Source organism: Zalophus californianus, chromosome 8 (genome assembly GCF_009762305.2).
Source record: "Zalophus californianus isolate mZalCal1 chromosome 8, mZalCal1.pri.v2, whole genome shotgun sequence".
Classification (NCBI taxonomy): Eukaryota; Metazoa; Chordata; class Mammalia; order Carnivora; family Otariidae; genus Zalophus; species Zalophus californianus.
The window spans coordinates 53,616,825-53,634,209 of record NC_045602.1 but is presented as its reverse complement, the minus strand read 5'-3'; the positions used below and the strand labels follow the sequence as shown (position 1 = coordinate 53,634,209).

The 17,385-nt window shown below is 41.8% G+C and overlaps 1 protein-coding gene and 1 long non-coding RNA gene across 3 annotated transcripts in view; one reads left to right on the top strand and one right to left on the bottom strand.

The window, feature by feature from the left end:
• ANTXR1 (ANTXR cell adhesion molecule 1) overlaps nt 1-8,703 on the top strand; it is a 216,110-nt gene extending 207,407 nt beyond the window's left edge. The window contains exon 18 of the mRNA XM_027621494.2: nt 4,807-8,703. Within this exon, the coding sequence (XP_027477295.1) occupies nt 4,807-5,067 (261 nt within the window). The 3' untranslated portion in view covers nt 5,068-8,703. The remainder of the gene's footprint in view (nt 1-4,806) is intronic.
• LOC113937337 overlaps nt 1,644-17,385 on the bottom strand; it is a 53,490-nt gene continuing 37,748 nt past the window's right edge. The window contains exon 3 of one of the 2 annotated variants that reach the window (XR_003524597.1): nt 1,644-1,862. This is a non-coding gene — a long non-coding RNA (uncharacterized LOC113937337). Of the gene's footprint in view, nt 1,863-13,353; nt 13,444-17,385 lie in introns of those variants that run through there. The other variant, XR_003524598.1, reaches the window with a different exon arrangement.

The window sequence follows — 17,385 nt, the reverse complement described above, 5'->3', positions numbered from 1 at the left end:
ACCATTTGCTGCTCTGTCATCTTGGGCGCCATATTTAAATAAGCCTAAGTCCTCAGTCTCATTTCTGTACAGTGAAAGTAATGAGTAAAAATGATGTGCCTAGATATTTCTAATAATCCTCTCAACACCATTAGATTCAGTCAAATCAAAATGGCGCTTTCCAGCCTAGGAGAAAAGCCACCTAGCATCCTGCTAAGCCACCACTTAGCAGGAGATACTATTGCATTTTCTTCTTAGAATTTAACCAGAGTATTTTGTTGCTAATGTGTGAAAATAATTGGCACTCATACTTTGTAAATGAGCAAGCCGAGGTAAACTGAGGTCAAAGCCAAATGTTGGATCCAAATCAAACCTCCCAAAAACAATCCTGCAAAGAATTTCACTGGGTTACAAAGACCAGTGTACGAACTGAGAGCTCCGGTTGTCCTAGCAACCTTTTAAGCAAACACTGGTGCAGATTTGCTGGCATATATGACACTGAGAACATCTGGCCTTTCTATTATCCTCTCACAAGCCAAAAATGATGGCGTGTAAACTGATCTTCAGGCCAATTATATGGTCTAAGTGTTACAGTGTTTGTGTTGGCTCTTCTGGTTCCAGGTTTTAAGAACTTAATTTGTAGCCACACCCCTCCCTGAAGTCCTAATTGCATCTTACTGTAACTGACCCCAGGGATTTGTTTATGCCAAGTCTGCACCTTTCTTCAGGATGATAAATATGTGTAGATGCATCATGAGTCAACTGTGTGTGCAAAGCATGGTAGGAGGTCCTATAAGAATTGGTTACAGGAGTTGCGTGCCACAGGAAGTTAGAGAGAGTGCATAAGACAGCGGGCTCTGCAGACAGCTCTGGTCACATGTTCAGTGCTACATTTTCCCCCTCTATACCAGCTTTGTTATGGAAGCTAGGTGTGGAGTGTGGAGGCTCTAGTCTGCAGCTCACTTAGAAGGCACTAAACTGGAGTCAGAAAACCTGATACTCCCTCCCACTGGCCTTCCTACCCTGGACAAGGTCATTATTGTGTCTGAGCATCTGTTTCTCCATCTCGACTCAATTTCATTTACAAACTCCATGTGGCAGGCACTGTTCCAAGGCCTTCATCAACATTGATTAAGTTAATCCTCCTAATGACTCTAAGTGGCAGGCGGTATTATTATCCCCACCCCATGTCACGCAGTGGGGACATGGAGGAGACTGTGAGCTGGCTCCCCACCCCATCTTGGCTGCTCACTAAGAGCTCTGGGCTGCTGCGCTCAGCTCCAGTGGGCTGGGGTATCTAGTGAACCATAGCCTAGTGCTCTGGAGCGGGAGACCCATGAGTGTACCCCTGGACTATTACTGACCACAGGAAAGGGGCTTCTTGCCTCTCTCCCTCCCCACCCTGCCCCATCCTTCTGTTGCTTTGGCCAAGAGGCCATGACAGCAGCTGGAGGGACTGACCTAAGGAGGTCTTTCTCCCACCTCACTCCCATCCCCCACCCCCACAAGCTGACAGATAGATGTGCGAGAACATCTTTTATTCTGTGGATCATTTCTTGAAGACATCTGGGGATCCTAATCTGGGTTATGAACAGATGTATTAGTAGAAGGCTGGGAGCTCCTGACTTTGTCTCTGGACAAGATAGCCTCTGGTAAAAATATTAGCATTAAGTATGTGAATTAGCATGCCTCCTCTCTCTGCTGTAGCCCCCACCACCACCACCCACCCAGGGAGAGAGCCATGGGATGGCCAGCCCTCAGGGAAATCTGAAGCCATATTGGGCTTGACCCCAGGCACCAGCAGCTCCATCTTCAGGTCCAGAATTCTCCTTCATCTTCAGAGGAAATGAATCTTTTGAGTCTCTTTGTCTGACTTGGCATATCTAGGAACAAAAGGCAGAATATGTAGTACAGTAAATCCCAACTCTGAGTTGTCCATTAAAGGAATTTATCACAGATGGTACTCATTAGGACTTTAACATTCTTGAAGGAAAGAGTTTTATCCAGAATTATAAATAAACTATTCCCAAGGCTTAGATTTATAAAGCTGTGTTAAAAAACAAAATTCAACTGAATAAAATTTAAAGATCTTATTGGCTTTATTCAATAATTCATGAATCAGGCTGCATCCCATCTAGCAAATAGAAAGGAGCTCCGAGGAGCTGTACAAAATGGGAGACTTTTATAAGCAGAAGGAGGCAGGGACAGGAAAGAGTGGATTACCTCATCTTTCTTCGGGGTTGGAAGGGGCCTATCAGGCAGATTACCTCACTAATGCTGACCAGGAAATTCCAGATTGACAGGTTTAAGATTACTTTTCTGGGAAAGTTTGAAACCGCAATTAGGTTAGGTATTGAGTCTTGATTTGCTGACATGGGCATTAGCACAGGTGACTCCGTTTTAAGCCTGTTTTCTCTCTCTTTTTAACAGCTGTAAAAGAAGGCTGCTTAGGAGGCGTCTGGGTGGCTCAGTTGGTTAAGTGTCTGCCTTTGGCTCCCGTCATGATCCCAGAGTTCTGGGATCAAGCCCCACATCAGGCTCCCGCTCAGAGGGGAGTCTTGCTTCTCCCTCTCCCTCTGCCCTCCCTCTGCCCCTCCCCCTGCTCCTTCTCTCTCTCCCTCCCTCTTTCTCTCTCAAATAAATAAATAAAATATTTTAAAAAAAAAGAGGGCTGCTTGGACAACTGGGAACTTACAGCACCAGGTTACAAAGTCAACCTAACCTGTGAAAGCTTTGCATTGATCTGGGAGTTCTGGGCAATGCCATGAGAAGATAGGAACTTATTTCTGCAGTTAGTGGTCCCCCAGTCAGAACCTAACAAGGTTAGGCCCTGCTTTAATCTCATGAAAAGCACGCTCAGAGGAATAGGGTGCTGGCATCTAAATATGGCATTGTAATTCCTAAACCAATAGGGGAGCAGCAGAGTGCAAAACAAGGCTGCTGCCTTCCAGAAGTTTCTCATCTGGTCAGGGAGGCAAGGCATTCACCAATCAAACAACTACAGACTATAGTTTGTAGGCTTCTTTGTGTGGCATTGACTGTAACTAGAGAACTCAGGGACGGAAGCAAAGGATACATGGAGGCTAGAGTCATCAGGGAAAGATGTGTGGAGGGAAGGGACCGACTTAGGACTCGGATGAGTGGGGTGTATGCATGTGAGGCAAGGTTGGCTCAGCCCCCACTGTCTCCCACAAACATGCATGGTGTCCCTGCTATGACTCTCAGCCCGAGCCACATCTCAAATCACACACTTGTATCTCCTACAGGTGATTGTGCCTTAAATTCCACAGACTCGCCCTCTTCATTCTCCCTCGGCCCCTTCCTCCAAAGACCTGACAAGGGAAATTCCGGCCTCTCTGGACATATCCCAGCCAGAGCAAATGCCATAGGATGGTCGTCAATCCTGGAGGGTGAAGCTGGGAAAAACCCACAGGGCAGCCTCAAAGGCATGGCCTGCCATCCTGCCGCTTTGGGGGGAAATTCTGCAGGCATCCAGGACACACAGTAGAGGGGACAACAAGGTGCCCTGCAGGCTCGGGAAATTTGGAGGGAGGCTAGGACCCCACAAGGGTGGTCCACACCCTGCCCAGGCAAGGCAGGAGGGTCTGATGCCAAAAGTGAGAGCACAGGCACCGGAAGGAAAATGTCATCTGTTGGGGGGGCAGGGCCGGCAGGACTGACTCTGAAGAGCTGAGAGGTGACACTACAAAGGAGAGAGGGCTACGTAGGGTGGGCTGCAGATTCTGGACTTTCTAGAGGCTGCTGTAGGGGCTCTAGGTATCTGCTCTGCATTGTCCAGTCAGGTCCCCAGGAAGAATGGGAGGGAAATGTCTGGTAGATTTCAGGGTAGATGTCTGCTTTGCAATAAAATGTCCCCAAGTTGTATTTTCTTAAGAACCTAAGTGTGCCTGAGCAGGGGCAGCAGCATCTTGAAGAAGCAGGACTGCCCCAACCAGAGCAAGGGCAGGATAAATTGTTCCTGACAGAGCTTCGGGGAAGGCAGGGGCATGGAGGGGGGCTGTATCGACTGGTATCTTTTCACAGCAGGAGGGGGAGCTCCCTCCTTAAGTCACTACTCAGCGCCAGTGGCTGAAGGGGGCAAAAGTTGATGGGGAGAGGCAACCGCATGAGTGCCTATGAGAATCACACCAGTTTGCCACATTCGTGACAATGCAGATCACAGACTGACTCAGCTCGAATTACAGTACAGGAGAAGCTCATGGTGTTAACCTGCTCCTGCCTCCAGGAGTATCACTGAAATCAGTTGAAACAAGTTCCGTTTGTTTAAAAAATTTGGAGCCCCACCCCCACCCCCGCCGCCTTTAGAAGACACTAGAGTGTAGCAGGAAGAATAGAAGTTCTGGAGCCTATTTGGGATTTGAATCACCAACCCCACCTCTTTTACGGGTGTGTGGCCTTGGGAAAGAGATTTAATGTTTTTGAGGCTCAGTTTCCCTATCTATGAAATAGAACATTTGATAACAGTTCCTGGCTGGTGAGGCTGTTGAGATGAAATTTGATGACCTCTGTAGACAGCTTGACCCCACACGTCCAGTTAAGGTCAGTCCCCTCCTCTCCCTCCTTTTTGAGAAAGAGCCTCCAGGAAAATGAATTTTAACAAATCATTTTACAACACGGTAAGTCCAGAAAAAAGGAAATGGGGAGTTTATTTGTTGTCAAGTTCTACCGTTTGCCAGGAGAGCACTGTCATAAACATCATGTCTGCTTCCTATATATCTCTTTTAAGCTGCCCACCGGGCCTCCCACCTGCCCTGCTGTAAACAGCCAACATCAGCTCACATTTCCTTCTCTCTGATTCTCTTACAGGGGCGCTGTATCAACTTCACCAGAGTCAAGAACAATCAGCCCGCCAAGTACCCCCTCAACAACGCCTACCACACCACCTCACCGCCTCCTGCCCCCATTTACACCCCCCCGCCCCCTGCTCCTCATTGCCCTCCCCCACCCCCCAGTGCTCCCACCCCTCCAATTCCATCTCCACCTTCCACCCTTCCCCCTCCTCCTCAAGCTCCACCTCCCAACAGGGCACCACCCCCCTCCCGACCTCCTCCTAGGCCTTCTGTCTAGAACCCAAAGTTCATGCTCTGGGCTCTTAGAAACTTTGGGGAGAAGGCTCCTCTGTGGTGTTAGAATAAGTCTTTCCAGTTAGGGGAGGCTTCTGCTTTGGAAATGAGTGGTGATAAAGCCCACTGACCTTCACACACCTTAAAAATTGGTTTGTAATGCCAATACATCAACAATTGTGATCAGCAGAAAGAAACAGAAATTTTGAAACGCCTGAAAACAAATGATGAGGCACCTACAGTCACAATTATAGCCAGCCATCACCTCTAGAAGGTTCCAGAGACAGCGAAACTGCTGAGATGCTCTTAAATGGGATTGTGTCTCATGGAGACCAATAAGAAAATCATTTCTCTGAGGGTGAAACGCAGAGTCGGATGGATGAGAAATAACATTGCTGGGTTTCTAAATGTTGCCTTCCCTACTCCACTCCATATCCATCACTTGGCCCTGGACCCTTGGCCTAGGAACCAAGGAATCCTCACCCAAGAAGGTGAAAACCCTTTGCCTACAACTTTGGGAAAAGCTTGGGGTCCCCATTGTGGCAAGAAACTCAACATCAGACAGGTATCCAAAAGCATGTTCACCTGGGATTTGCAAAGGAGTAAAAACATATGCCTTATTTTCCTTTCAAATTCTCCCAGTTTCCAAGTGAGGAAGAAAGCAGGTGTTTACAGATGGAAAAAGGTATGTTGCCATGTTGCTGTGTAAGTGAAATCAGGTGTGTGCATTGACTGGCGAGTACTGATGAGAGCATCAGACAGTTTCTAAAACCCCGAGGCCACCAGCAGCTAGAGGTGGCTGGCTTTGGCCCGACATGGTCCACTAATCAACAGACAATGGCACTGTTGAAAAGCAACCTGTTAATGATTCGTGTTAAAAATCAAGATTAGGCTTCAGTTTAAATCACTTAAGAAGTATAAAGGAGTGACTGATCCCATTTTTCAGAGACAAACATGAGTTGATCTTCCGAAAATGGCATCACTAGCACCTACCATACAATCTCACTGGTTTTTTTATCTTTCTTTCTTTCTTGGTAAAGTTGTATACTGGAGATTTCTAGGTAGAGTTGAGGGACAATGGTCCTAACATAATATGGAAACCATCTCCAGGTTCTTTAATTAACCACAAAAAAAGCCATGTATGTGTAGATGCAAATGTATTTCTCCTTGGCTTTTCAACATACTCATAAATATAAGCTGTCAACCCAGGAGGAATATACCAGATGTTCTGCCTGAAACTCCCACCAGGCCTGGGATCCACCCCATTCCTCCAAGTCTTTCTGAATCTGTTGTCATCAGTAAGCCCTATCATCACTTTCTAAACATTGGGCTTCATCATCCTGCATGAAAACGGAGGGCCTCCTGCCCCACCCTATTCAAAATTATCTTCCCCTCCAGCTTTCCACAGGTCTTAAAATTCCTCTCCCAAACTGCTCAAAGTCTTAAATTTTTTCTGGAACAAAGCAGAATACAAAATAAATATAACCTTAGTGCTTTGAGTTATGGTCTCCAAAGATCCTTCAAGAACCCATCAAGCCAGCCTGATTCTTGTACCTTACTTAGAACACAGATATTCCGTCAACACCAATTCTTGTAGCCATGGCAGACATTGCTCATCAATCACGGCACTATCCCAGGAGCCCAACAATTTCTTCACAATCCTCACACCAGAACTTCAAAGAGCCACCATTCCTCAATATTTGAGAGAGAGATGAGCTCTATTTTCCATCCCCACTTCAGAAAGCAGAAACAAACAGGAATTGATGGAGGAATGGGGAATCCTTGGGCATAAAAGGTACAGTCAGGGGAACATAGGTCTCAGCAGAGTGCCTTAGTGGGGGACCACAGGCACTAAATCTGCAGTGCCAATGCCAAACTGACATGTCTCTAAGTGTACCTCAGACCCAGCCCTTCTCCCAGCCTGCCACTTCCAAACGCCCAGCCTTCTCATAGAGGTAAAATCAGAGAGGGTTTCCAGGACTTTTGAAAGCAACCTCCCTTTGCCACCCCCTCAACCTGGCCTGTATTGTCTGTTCTTACAACATGAGGCTTCTTCTTTAGTATAGTCCCTCATGAAGCAGAGGCCGCAATGTCTCAGCCGCCTGCAGTGACATTGCTGGACTCCAGCAAACCATTCCATAGGAGAATGGGTTCCCCGGGCTCACAGCATAGAGACGTTGAGCCCATGGCAACTGTTTTGACTGCTGGCAGTACAGAACAGTCCACCCCACACCACTGCCGCCTGACTCACTGGGGCCATAAGAAAGTTCAAGCCAAGATGCAGACATTGTACAAGATGGCGGGCACCATTCGGGATCTCAACAGCACATCAGTGAGAAGCCCTGTGCAGTTTCCACGATGTCTTGGTGAACTTTTGGATGAATAGGGAACTGCAAATACATGCTGATTTCCAAGAGGATTAGCAGGGTTTGTCCTTAAAAGGGACTCATCATGTCATCCCTAGTCATTTAGAATTACAGTTGAGAAGGTGAAACTTCTAGACTATACGAATAAGGCAATAGTAGGCTAGTCCAGACAAAATTCTTTGACTGGTTTATAAAATCTATCAGTACTTGTATCATTCCCTGTAAAAGGCAGCAGACATATGATTGTGATCAGGAAACTGCACAAAATTATTTTTTCAACCCCCATGTTATTGTCCTTGTGAAGTTTTTTTTTTTAATAAAAGCCAACTTTTTGTTGTATATATTCGTATTTCATGTGTTAGATGGAAGCATTTCCTATCCAGTGTGAATAAAAAGAACGGTTGTAGTAAATTATTATAAAGCCAATGATATTTCATGGCAGGTTATTCTACCAAGCTGTGCTTGTTGGTTTTTCCCAAGACTGTATTGCTTTTCAAAATGTACAAATAGTTACCAAAATGACGAGACCCCTGTTTGCACAGCATTAATAAGAACGTTGAGTTCCGTGGTCCTCTCCATCGAACACCAGCTCACAAACAGTTTCTGGCCTGGAGCTTTGCACATACTCCAGCGAGACTGTAAAAGTTCTCTCTTTGACTAAGATCAAGAACAGAGCAGGTGGGCAAATTCATTAATAGACTTGGATATCTGGCCATGGGTCACTTCATTGTAAATATCACTAAAATGGGCCAAGAGGATTTTGATGTCTCATAAACACTTAGAGTCCAAACACTGTCAGATGAGAAAAATCCACCAAAGAACTAGAAAAGATAATAATAATTATGACATAGTGAGCAAGTTTCAGCCCAATGCCAACTCAATAAAAACAATTAATGCTGTGTAAAATGGGTTGAATTAGCTTGCGAACTATATAAAGATATATGCAGTAAAAAGCCTGTTAATGCACACCAGATGGGAATGGGGTATTCTAGTCAATTGCCTTTTCTAGTTATCTGAGCTCTACTATATTATCATACTTGGATAACCAATTTAAAAGAATTAGAATATGATTTTTTAAATACACTTAACATTAAACTCTTTTTCTAGTCCTTTCTTCTTTCTGCAATAATTCAGAAGACAGTTATGGATCTTCAGTGAGTCATTGTTATAAAAAATCAGTTATCACTGTACCATGCTATAGGAGACTGGGCTAACCCTGCACAATGACAAACTCTGGAAGTTGCTTTTTTAAAAAAATAATAAATTCCTAAAATCATCTCTTTTACTGGTTATTCGTCTCTGTTATGAAAATAAAGTGTAGACTGTTCAAGTGCTTAACATCTTGATAATAAAATGACTGTTGTTATGCAAATTAAATTGCATTTCTCAAATCATTATATTTCCACTAAGCTCTTTACTGTCTTGATTACTGTCATTTTTTTCTTCAGCTGTCCAACATTCAAATACTCTTTATTTCTAGTAACAGTTTTAAAATTTAAAAGGTAATCCAAGCTAAATGAAAATATAAAGTAAAAAGTGGAGACAGAGAAGCACACAGAAAAAAAGTCCTGGATCAGCTAGGATTGTGTCTGGCTGCCTGTCACAAGATTTGTGGCCGTGACTGATCTGACTCACATAGCGAGGACTCCAGAGGTTTGCAGCTGCTTAAGAAACCAGGCAGCCACTGGGGAGGGTATGTGTTATAATGAGCACTGGGTATTATATAAGACTGATGAATCACAGACCTGTACCCCTGAAACAAATAATACATACGTTAATTATAATTGAATTTAAATTTTAAAAAATAAATCAATAAAACTGTAAAAAGAAAGAAAAGAAAAGAAAGGAAAAGAAACCAGGCAGTGTTACAGATCATGTGAAAGTAAATTCCTTCTGTATACACCCCGAAATATTTTTATTATAGCTGCAATTCTGACACAAATCATTTTATTCTTCTTAGCAGCTTCGATTCAGCTCCTCCATTTAAATTTTTTGTAGGTATCAGAGTGTCTCTCTCTCTTTTTTTTTTAAGATTTTGTTTATTTATTTGACACACAGAGAGAGATAGAGAGAGAGAGAGAGGGAGAGAGCACAAGCAGGGGGAGCGGCAGGCATAGGGAGAAGCAGGCTTCCTGCATGAGCAGGGAGCCCGATGTGGGGCTCAATTCCAGGACCCTGGGATCATGACCTGAGCTGAAAGCAGCGGTTTACCCAACTGAGCCACCCAGGCGCCCCTATCTGAGTGTCTCTTACTAGTTCCTGAGTCTGTGTTTTTGTTTTTTTGTTTTTTTGTTTTTCACAAGTCTCCATTAAGGCTTGAATGCTTCTTAATTGGAATAAAACCAACTGCAAACAGAAAATCATGCCATGACTTTTTCCAAGATTGTAATAGTATTTACTTTTTAATAGCCTTTTGGGCACAGGCACATTTTTAAATTACATCCTTAATCATTAAATGGTTTTGAGATAACCGGCTAGCAATTTGGAAGGAAATAGAAAACCTGAAGCCCTACCTCACTCCTTACACCAAAATTAACTTCAGCCGTATTTAAGTGTAACATAAAATAAGGCAAGTATTAGAAATGGAAAAAAATATTTATTCTATCATATGAAGAATTTTTAAATCCTACATATTGCTTATATTACCAACCAACTTTCCCATGAAATCACTTCAACCACGCTGAGTAATGCTCCAATGCATTAACTTGAATAAACAAAGGAACCATTACAGACAGCAGTAAGGTCATTGATCAGGTGCTGACTGTGAACTTGAGCAGGAGATCACTAAATCCAATTTTCTGCCCTCAGATAAATGTGTTTCTCTGGAGTCTCACTTAGGTGTAGAACTACCAATACAACACTTTGGCCTTCTAAATACATTGCAAACAAGTGCTTACAATAACCAAGCATTGGGCATAAAGCTATAGAGTTGGCATATGCAAAACAGATGGGTTTATTCTGATTACAATTGTATTGTGTTGGCTTGAACCACCATGTCTTCATCAAATTTATACCTAAACAAATTAGAAGCCTTACAATTCCACTAGGTATAATCGCCTCTCCTTTTTATTCAACATTCAAATGGTCAGTTATATAAATTCTCCCTTCTCTGAGAAAAGTGGGACGGTTTTAATTTCTGGAGTTTGAAACTGTGCAGCATCTCCTTTATTTACTTTTAAATATCATTTCACAATGTACTTATAAGGCAACAGCAACAGCTAACAAAATTCTGCCTAAGTCACTTGAGAGCTCAAAACAAAGTTCTGTTAAAAGATGTTCGCCTGGGTGGCTCAGTCGTTAAGCGTCTGACTTCGGCTCAGGTCATGATCCCAGGGTCCTCGGATCGAGTCCCACATCAGGCTCCCTGCTCAGCAGGAGACCTGCTTCTCCCTCTCCCACTCCCCCTGCTTGTGTTCCTGCTCTCGCTGTCTCTCTCTGTCAAATAAATAAATAAATAATCTTAAAAAAAAAAAAGTTCAATTAGGGGCGCCTGGGTGGCTCAGTCGGTAAAGACTCTTGGTTTCTGCTCAGGTCTTGATCTCAGGCTGCGATTGAGCGCCCCCACCCACTCCCACCCTTTGGGCTCCCGTTCAGCGGGGAGTCTGCTGGATTCTCTCTCCCTTTCTGTCTCCCTCTACCCCTCCTCGCCCCATACACACACGAGCACTCTCTCTCTTTAAAATAAAATAAAAAATAAATTTAAAAAGATGTTTAATTAATTGTGCACATTCAGTAGCTTAAACGGCATCTTTAGTCACTAGTTGCTTATAAACATTAAAATAAATGTCAGTCGTTAAGCTTCTGCCTTCGGCTCAGGTCATGATCCCAGGGTCCTGGGATGGAGCCCCACATCAGCAGGCTCCCTGCTCCACGGGAAGCCTGCTTCTCCCTCTCCCACTCCCCCTGCTTGTGTTCCCTCTCTTGCTGTCTCTCTCTGTCAAATAAATAAATAAAATCTTTAAAAAAATAATAAATAAATAAATAAATGTAACTCATAAAAGACATTTTCCTTTGTGTAGTGAAGTGGTTTGCATTCTTGCAAAACAGTTTAAAAGTAAAGAAATGTTGGGTATGAGTGCTAAGAGTCCAGAAAACATTCATTTTCTTCCGAAAGAGAAGTCATAAGACAAGAGACCTCTCAGCCACCCATCACTAGGCCCTTTCAAAAATGCATCCCCAAGAGCCGCGGAAAACTTAAAGCCATCTATCTTCACATTTTTTAAAACAATACAAGCACTTTGTCATTCCCCTCCCTGTGAGCCGCACCCCAACGCTGCAAGAGACAGAGCGCCTTTTTGCTTAGTTTTACTCTTGAAAGTATTTACTGAACACCTTTAGATTCTATAAGAAACTGACTTGAAATTAATGATAATCTGCATTTCCAGCCAAGATCTTGTAAAAACAGATAAATATTCCACATGAATGCAAAAAGTGGTTCGTAGCTAAGGTGATGCAGAAGCTCTTACATGCATCTGAAATTGCAGTAACAGGCTTCTCCCCAGCTGGGGTGGATTCCAAACGGGAAGCAGCCTCTGTCTCTGCCCATGTGGCCCAGCGATTCAAAAGTCAGGCTCCGAAGGGTGAAAGCGAAGACAACAGGACATAAAGGAAGGTGAGAGGAGGGTTCAAGTCATCTCTTTAGGAAGATAAATTTTCTTTCCTGCTTCAAACAGGCATTTAAGTTTTTGCTACAAATACCCCTTTCTAATGCCTCAACTGACTGTCTTGTCTTCTCTCCTCTCGGTGCAGACCTGGGTGTAGTGATCTCTAGGTGCTCACACAGACACATGGTTAGTAACTGTGTAACACATGTTCAATTTCCGTGCTTCTGCTTCCTGTGTTTCAATAAGGCTGAACAGACTTTCAGACTCATTTACATTTGTATCTCTTCCAACGATGTAATCACGGCTATGAGGAATAAGACCTGCAGAGGTCCAGGAGAATTTGATTCCGGCCCACCCCTTGCGGGACATTTCCATGGGCCGCACCAAAGGTGCCAAAGCACATGCGCGCTCTGAGCAGGCCCTACCCACTCCATCTGTTACCTGCTGAGACTTGGTTTTGATGCTTAGCTCAATGTTTTTATAGCCTATTCAATATTTGTTTTTAGGAGATTCTTAAAAGATAAAAATAAAGATAATTATTAAGATAAAATTCTCAAAAGATAAATAATGATAATTTATTTATTCTTAAACTGTTAATAAAAACAAGAAGCGATCCTGTCCAGCACTATGTCTAGGATATACTTTTTTTTTTAAGATTTTATTTATTTATTTGAGAGAGAGAGAGAATGAGAGACAGAGAGCATGAGAGGGAAGAGGGTCAGAGGGAGAAGCAGACCCCCCGGCTGAGCAGGGACCCTGATGTGGGACTCGATTCCAGGACTCCAGGATCATGACCTGAGCGGAAGGCAGTCGCTTAAACCAACTGAGCCACTAGGAAATACTTTCTAACTTCTAATTAATAGTAACCGATAAATGATTTTTTTAAAATGCTTTTAATTTCCTTAGCAAGTTAGGACTAGGAAAAAGAAAAAAAAAAAAAAGCTTCCTTAACCTGATAAAAGGTATCCACCAAAAACCCACACAAACATTATACTTAATGTCAAAATATACAGAGCTGGCTCAAAAGCCACAAGGAGACTTTCTTGTGAACATGCCTACAAAGGATGCAACTTGCCCTATAGTACCTTTAAGGTCACAAACAAAAGCTCATTAGACACTCATAAATATACAGTACATAAATAAGTACAATTATAGCAATGCATCATGGGGAGGCACATGCGCAGAAACCAAAATGTTATATAACCACCAGCTGTCAATCAAGGCCAAATTCACATGTACACAAAGCAGGCTTAAAAGGATGCAGCTAGAGCTCCTCGGTCCCACTGTCACTCTTGAAAGTATACTATACTTACCTACTCAGTAAACTCTACCGATTCTGGTCTCGGATCTCCAATTCTTTAGTGCATCTGGGACAAGAACCGAGAGACCATGTAACGCTGGTAGTATCCTCTTTAAAATAAAAAACAAGAAAGGATGCTAGCCATCACGATTCTTGTTCACCTTTGGTTCTAGTCAGTGCAATAACACAAACAAAATTACAAAGCAATTGGAAATATCAGGAAGAAAAAAAGTTGTCATTATTTTCAGATAGTATCATTGACCACCTAAAAATTCCATGAGAATCAACTTAAAACTTTTAGAATAAAAGAGGCCAGTGAGTTGGCCAGGTACAACATCAGCACCATCAATAACCATGACCAGTCAGAAAACTATCCATTCATAATAGAAAAAATATATAAAACTATACATGTTTATATTTTGAAAAATATATAAATTATATGTAATCATATTATATACTTATATTTTTATATGTAAATTGTATATATAAATTCAAAAGAAATAAAACCTACCAAAAAATGTACAAAATCTATAGGAAGACAACTATAAAATTTTATGACCTCTCCTCAATAGATAGAGAGTGGTACTACATTCCTGAATGGGAAAACTTAATACTGAAAAGATACCGGTCCTCTCACAAATAATCTACAAATTCAAATGAAGGCCAAAATCTAGCAAGATTTTTAAGTAATTTCAAATGCAGATTCTAAGTTTTAATTAGAAAAGAAAATGGATGGGGCGCCTGGGTGGCTCAGTCGTTAAGCATCTGCCTTCAGCTCAGGTCATGGTCCCAGGGTCCTGGGTTGTAGTCCCACATCGGGGTCCCTGCTCCGCGGGAAGCCTGCTTCTCCCTCTCCCACTCCCCCTGCTTGTGTTCTTTCCCTCGCTCTGTCTCTCTCTGTCAAATAAATAAATAAAATCTTTAAAAAAAAAAAGGAAGAAAATGGACAACATAGCCAGTATATGGTAATACAACAGAATAATTTTCAGAAACCCACCCGTAAATATATGGAAGTTTAGTTTATGGTAATGGTGGAGTATGCAAGGACTTTATAAAGCCCTTTAATAAAGGGCCATCTGGTTGGGGAAAAAATAAGGTGAAATTCCTATCTCTGCTGCAAAGAAAAATAGATTTCAGATGGTTTCAAGAAAAGAGAATACAAGAGAAGTACTTCTAATTAGTAGTGACTATGCCCCCGTAGGAGAACTGTCTGTAGATGGAAGGTTCTTATAATCTTACCAATCAGACGGGTCTCAACTCCCAGGAAAAAGCAAGAAAAGGGTAGAGAGAAAAATGGAAGAGCAGGAGTTGTCCGGGCGAGAGTAAGGAGGAAAAAGAAAAAGGGAGCTCTCACCCCAACACTTGGGCACTACAGTAGAACCTACATTGGCGTAGCCTTTCCAATAACAATCCCGTATATTTGGTGTCTGTCACATGGTAGTTAACCAATGCTAGTTAAATGAACAAACATATCAATGAAGAATCTCAATATGTCCAAATGTTTAAGCAAATCAACAATAGAAATGGAAGCCATATCTGAGACAATGTTTTCTTTAAAGAACCAGAGGTCATAAGCAAGTTCTCATTTCCCCATTGCCTTTGAGCAAATATTCAAAGCATGGGCTCTCACTGGGTGGTATTGAATGAATTCCTATAAAAATTCATTAACTTTGTCAGCTCCCTGGATTGCTTTTCAATGCATACACATTCTTCCACATTCTATGTCAGTTGAGGTCAAGTCCTTTTTTTTTTTTGCAGTTGGCCTGGGACGAAAAATAAGAGTAGATGCCAGGAACTTCGGGTAGGTGCCAGAAGGAAAAAAAGGCGCCAGCACTGGCAGTCACCAGAAGAATCAGCTCCAATTTGCCTCGTTTGTTTATCAAATGTCCTGTCTCAGGACCAGATTCCCTGCCCTTCTACAAATGCATAGAGTGAGACTCAACAGTTGTGTCGTGGCTCATTGAGGAAACAGCAAAGAATCCAGAATCAGCAGTCAAGTTGTTGTGATCCCCATTAATGTATCAGTCACTAAAGCAGCTGTTTATTTGTAGATTTATGTTCCGATATTTCACAACTGCCTGAAAGGGCTTTGTTCAGTTCATGGTAAGGAGATCTCCTCACCTCGGCTTGGTTCAGTCTCAACTACCATTAATGTTGTTGCCTCCAAAACAGAAACTGATACTCACTTTCTTTTTTCAATGAATAGATTTAATTTTTTAGAACAGTTTTAGGTGTACAGGAAAACGGACCAGATAATGTGGAGAATTCCCCCAGATCCCCTCTTCCCTGAACACAGTTCTCCCAATTATTAACATCTTGCATTAGTGTGGAACATTTGTTATAACTGATAAACCAACACTAAAGACCATAGTTTATATTAGAGGTCGCTCTTTGGGTTACAAATGCACACATATCCACTCTGTATCATACAGTATCATGCAGAATAGTTCCAACACCCTAAAAATCCCCTGTTCTTTGCCACTTCATTCCGCCTCCTCTCTCCTCTTGAACCCCCAGAAACCTCTGATATTTTTACCATCTCCATCATCTTGCTTTTCCAGAGTACCATATAGCTGGAATCATACAGTGTATAGACTTTTTAGATTAGCTTCTTTCACTTAGCAATATTTATTTAAGTTTTTTCCATGTCTTTACATTCTTTGATAGCTCATCTTTTTATTGCTGAGTAAGACTCCATTGTTTGGAAGTTTATCCATTTACCATTCACCATGTTCACTTTCTCACTGATTTGAATGGTTCATAGAGAGGACTCAGTGGGGTGGCTTTATGTTTTCCATAAACTATTCTAAGATTTGTGTGTGTGTGTTTAAAAGACACAGGTTGGGGGAAAATGAAAGTTATCCATTATTCCAACACCAAGACAAAACTTCTTAAACATCTACGTTTATCCCCTCTCGGTCTTTTTTTATATATATATACCCATTTTAAAATATTGAAATCATACTATAAATACACATTTTATCTTGTGTTTCTCACTTAATATTATAAAAATACATATAATGGATACATACACCAATGTGGATAGTATGATACTCTGCCCAGATCCCCTCTTCAAGGCTGACAAATGCCATCCACACCCCCAGTCGCTGGGAATATAAGCTGATGTCCATGGTATTTGCTATTCCCCAGTTTCACTGCTATTTGTCTAAGGAAAAATTTGTTTCTATTGCTATCAATTTATTGGACTTCCTGAATTGAAAGTAAGCATGTATGTTTCATCAATTCTGAATAATTTTCAGTCATTATCCCTTCGAAATTTGCCTCTCTTCCTTTCTCTCTCCTTTCCTTCCAGGATTAGCCATATGTCAGACCATCTCAGCCTGTCCACCATGTCCCTTAACCTGTCTTTCATATTTTCTACCTCTTTGTCTCTCTGTTACGCATTCCAGATCACTTCTTCAGATCTGTCTTCCTGTTCATGAATGTATCACCTATATCTAATTTTCTCTTTAAATCATCATTTGAGGTTTTTTTTATTTCAGTTTTTATGTTTGTCTTTTGTTAAAAGTTCTTTTTGGTTGGCTTTCAAATATGCCTGTTTATCTTTTTTTCCTTTAAATTTTTTTATTGTTATGATGTAAATCATTACTTTTTGATGTAGTGTTCCATGATTCATTGTTTGTGCATAACACCCAGTGCTCCATGCAGAACGTGCCCTCTTTAATACCCATCACCAGGCTATCTTTCATAATCTTTGTACCTTAAATTTTGAATCACCACTTTTCTTTCTTTAAATATATTAAACATGCGTAACTTATATTTTGTGTCCAATAATTCCCATATCCAAAAGCTTTTCTGGCCTGATTTTGTGGTTTGTTGTTCCTGCTGACTTTTGCATATAGTGCCTTGTCTCCCTAAATGCTTTTTGACTTTGACTCTGAGCCCACATTCCTCAGAACTTTATTCATGGAAAACTCTGAGGTTTGTGTTGTGATTGCATTTCTCCAAAGAAAATTTATGTTTGCTTCTTTCAAAAATCTGGAATCATTGCCAATCCAGAACTGTTTTAAAATAAATGCTAACCTAAAGGT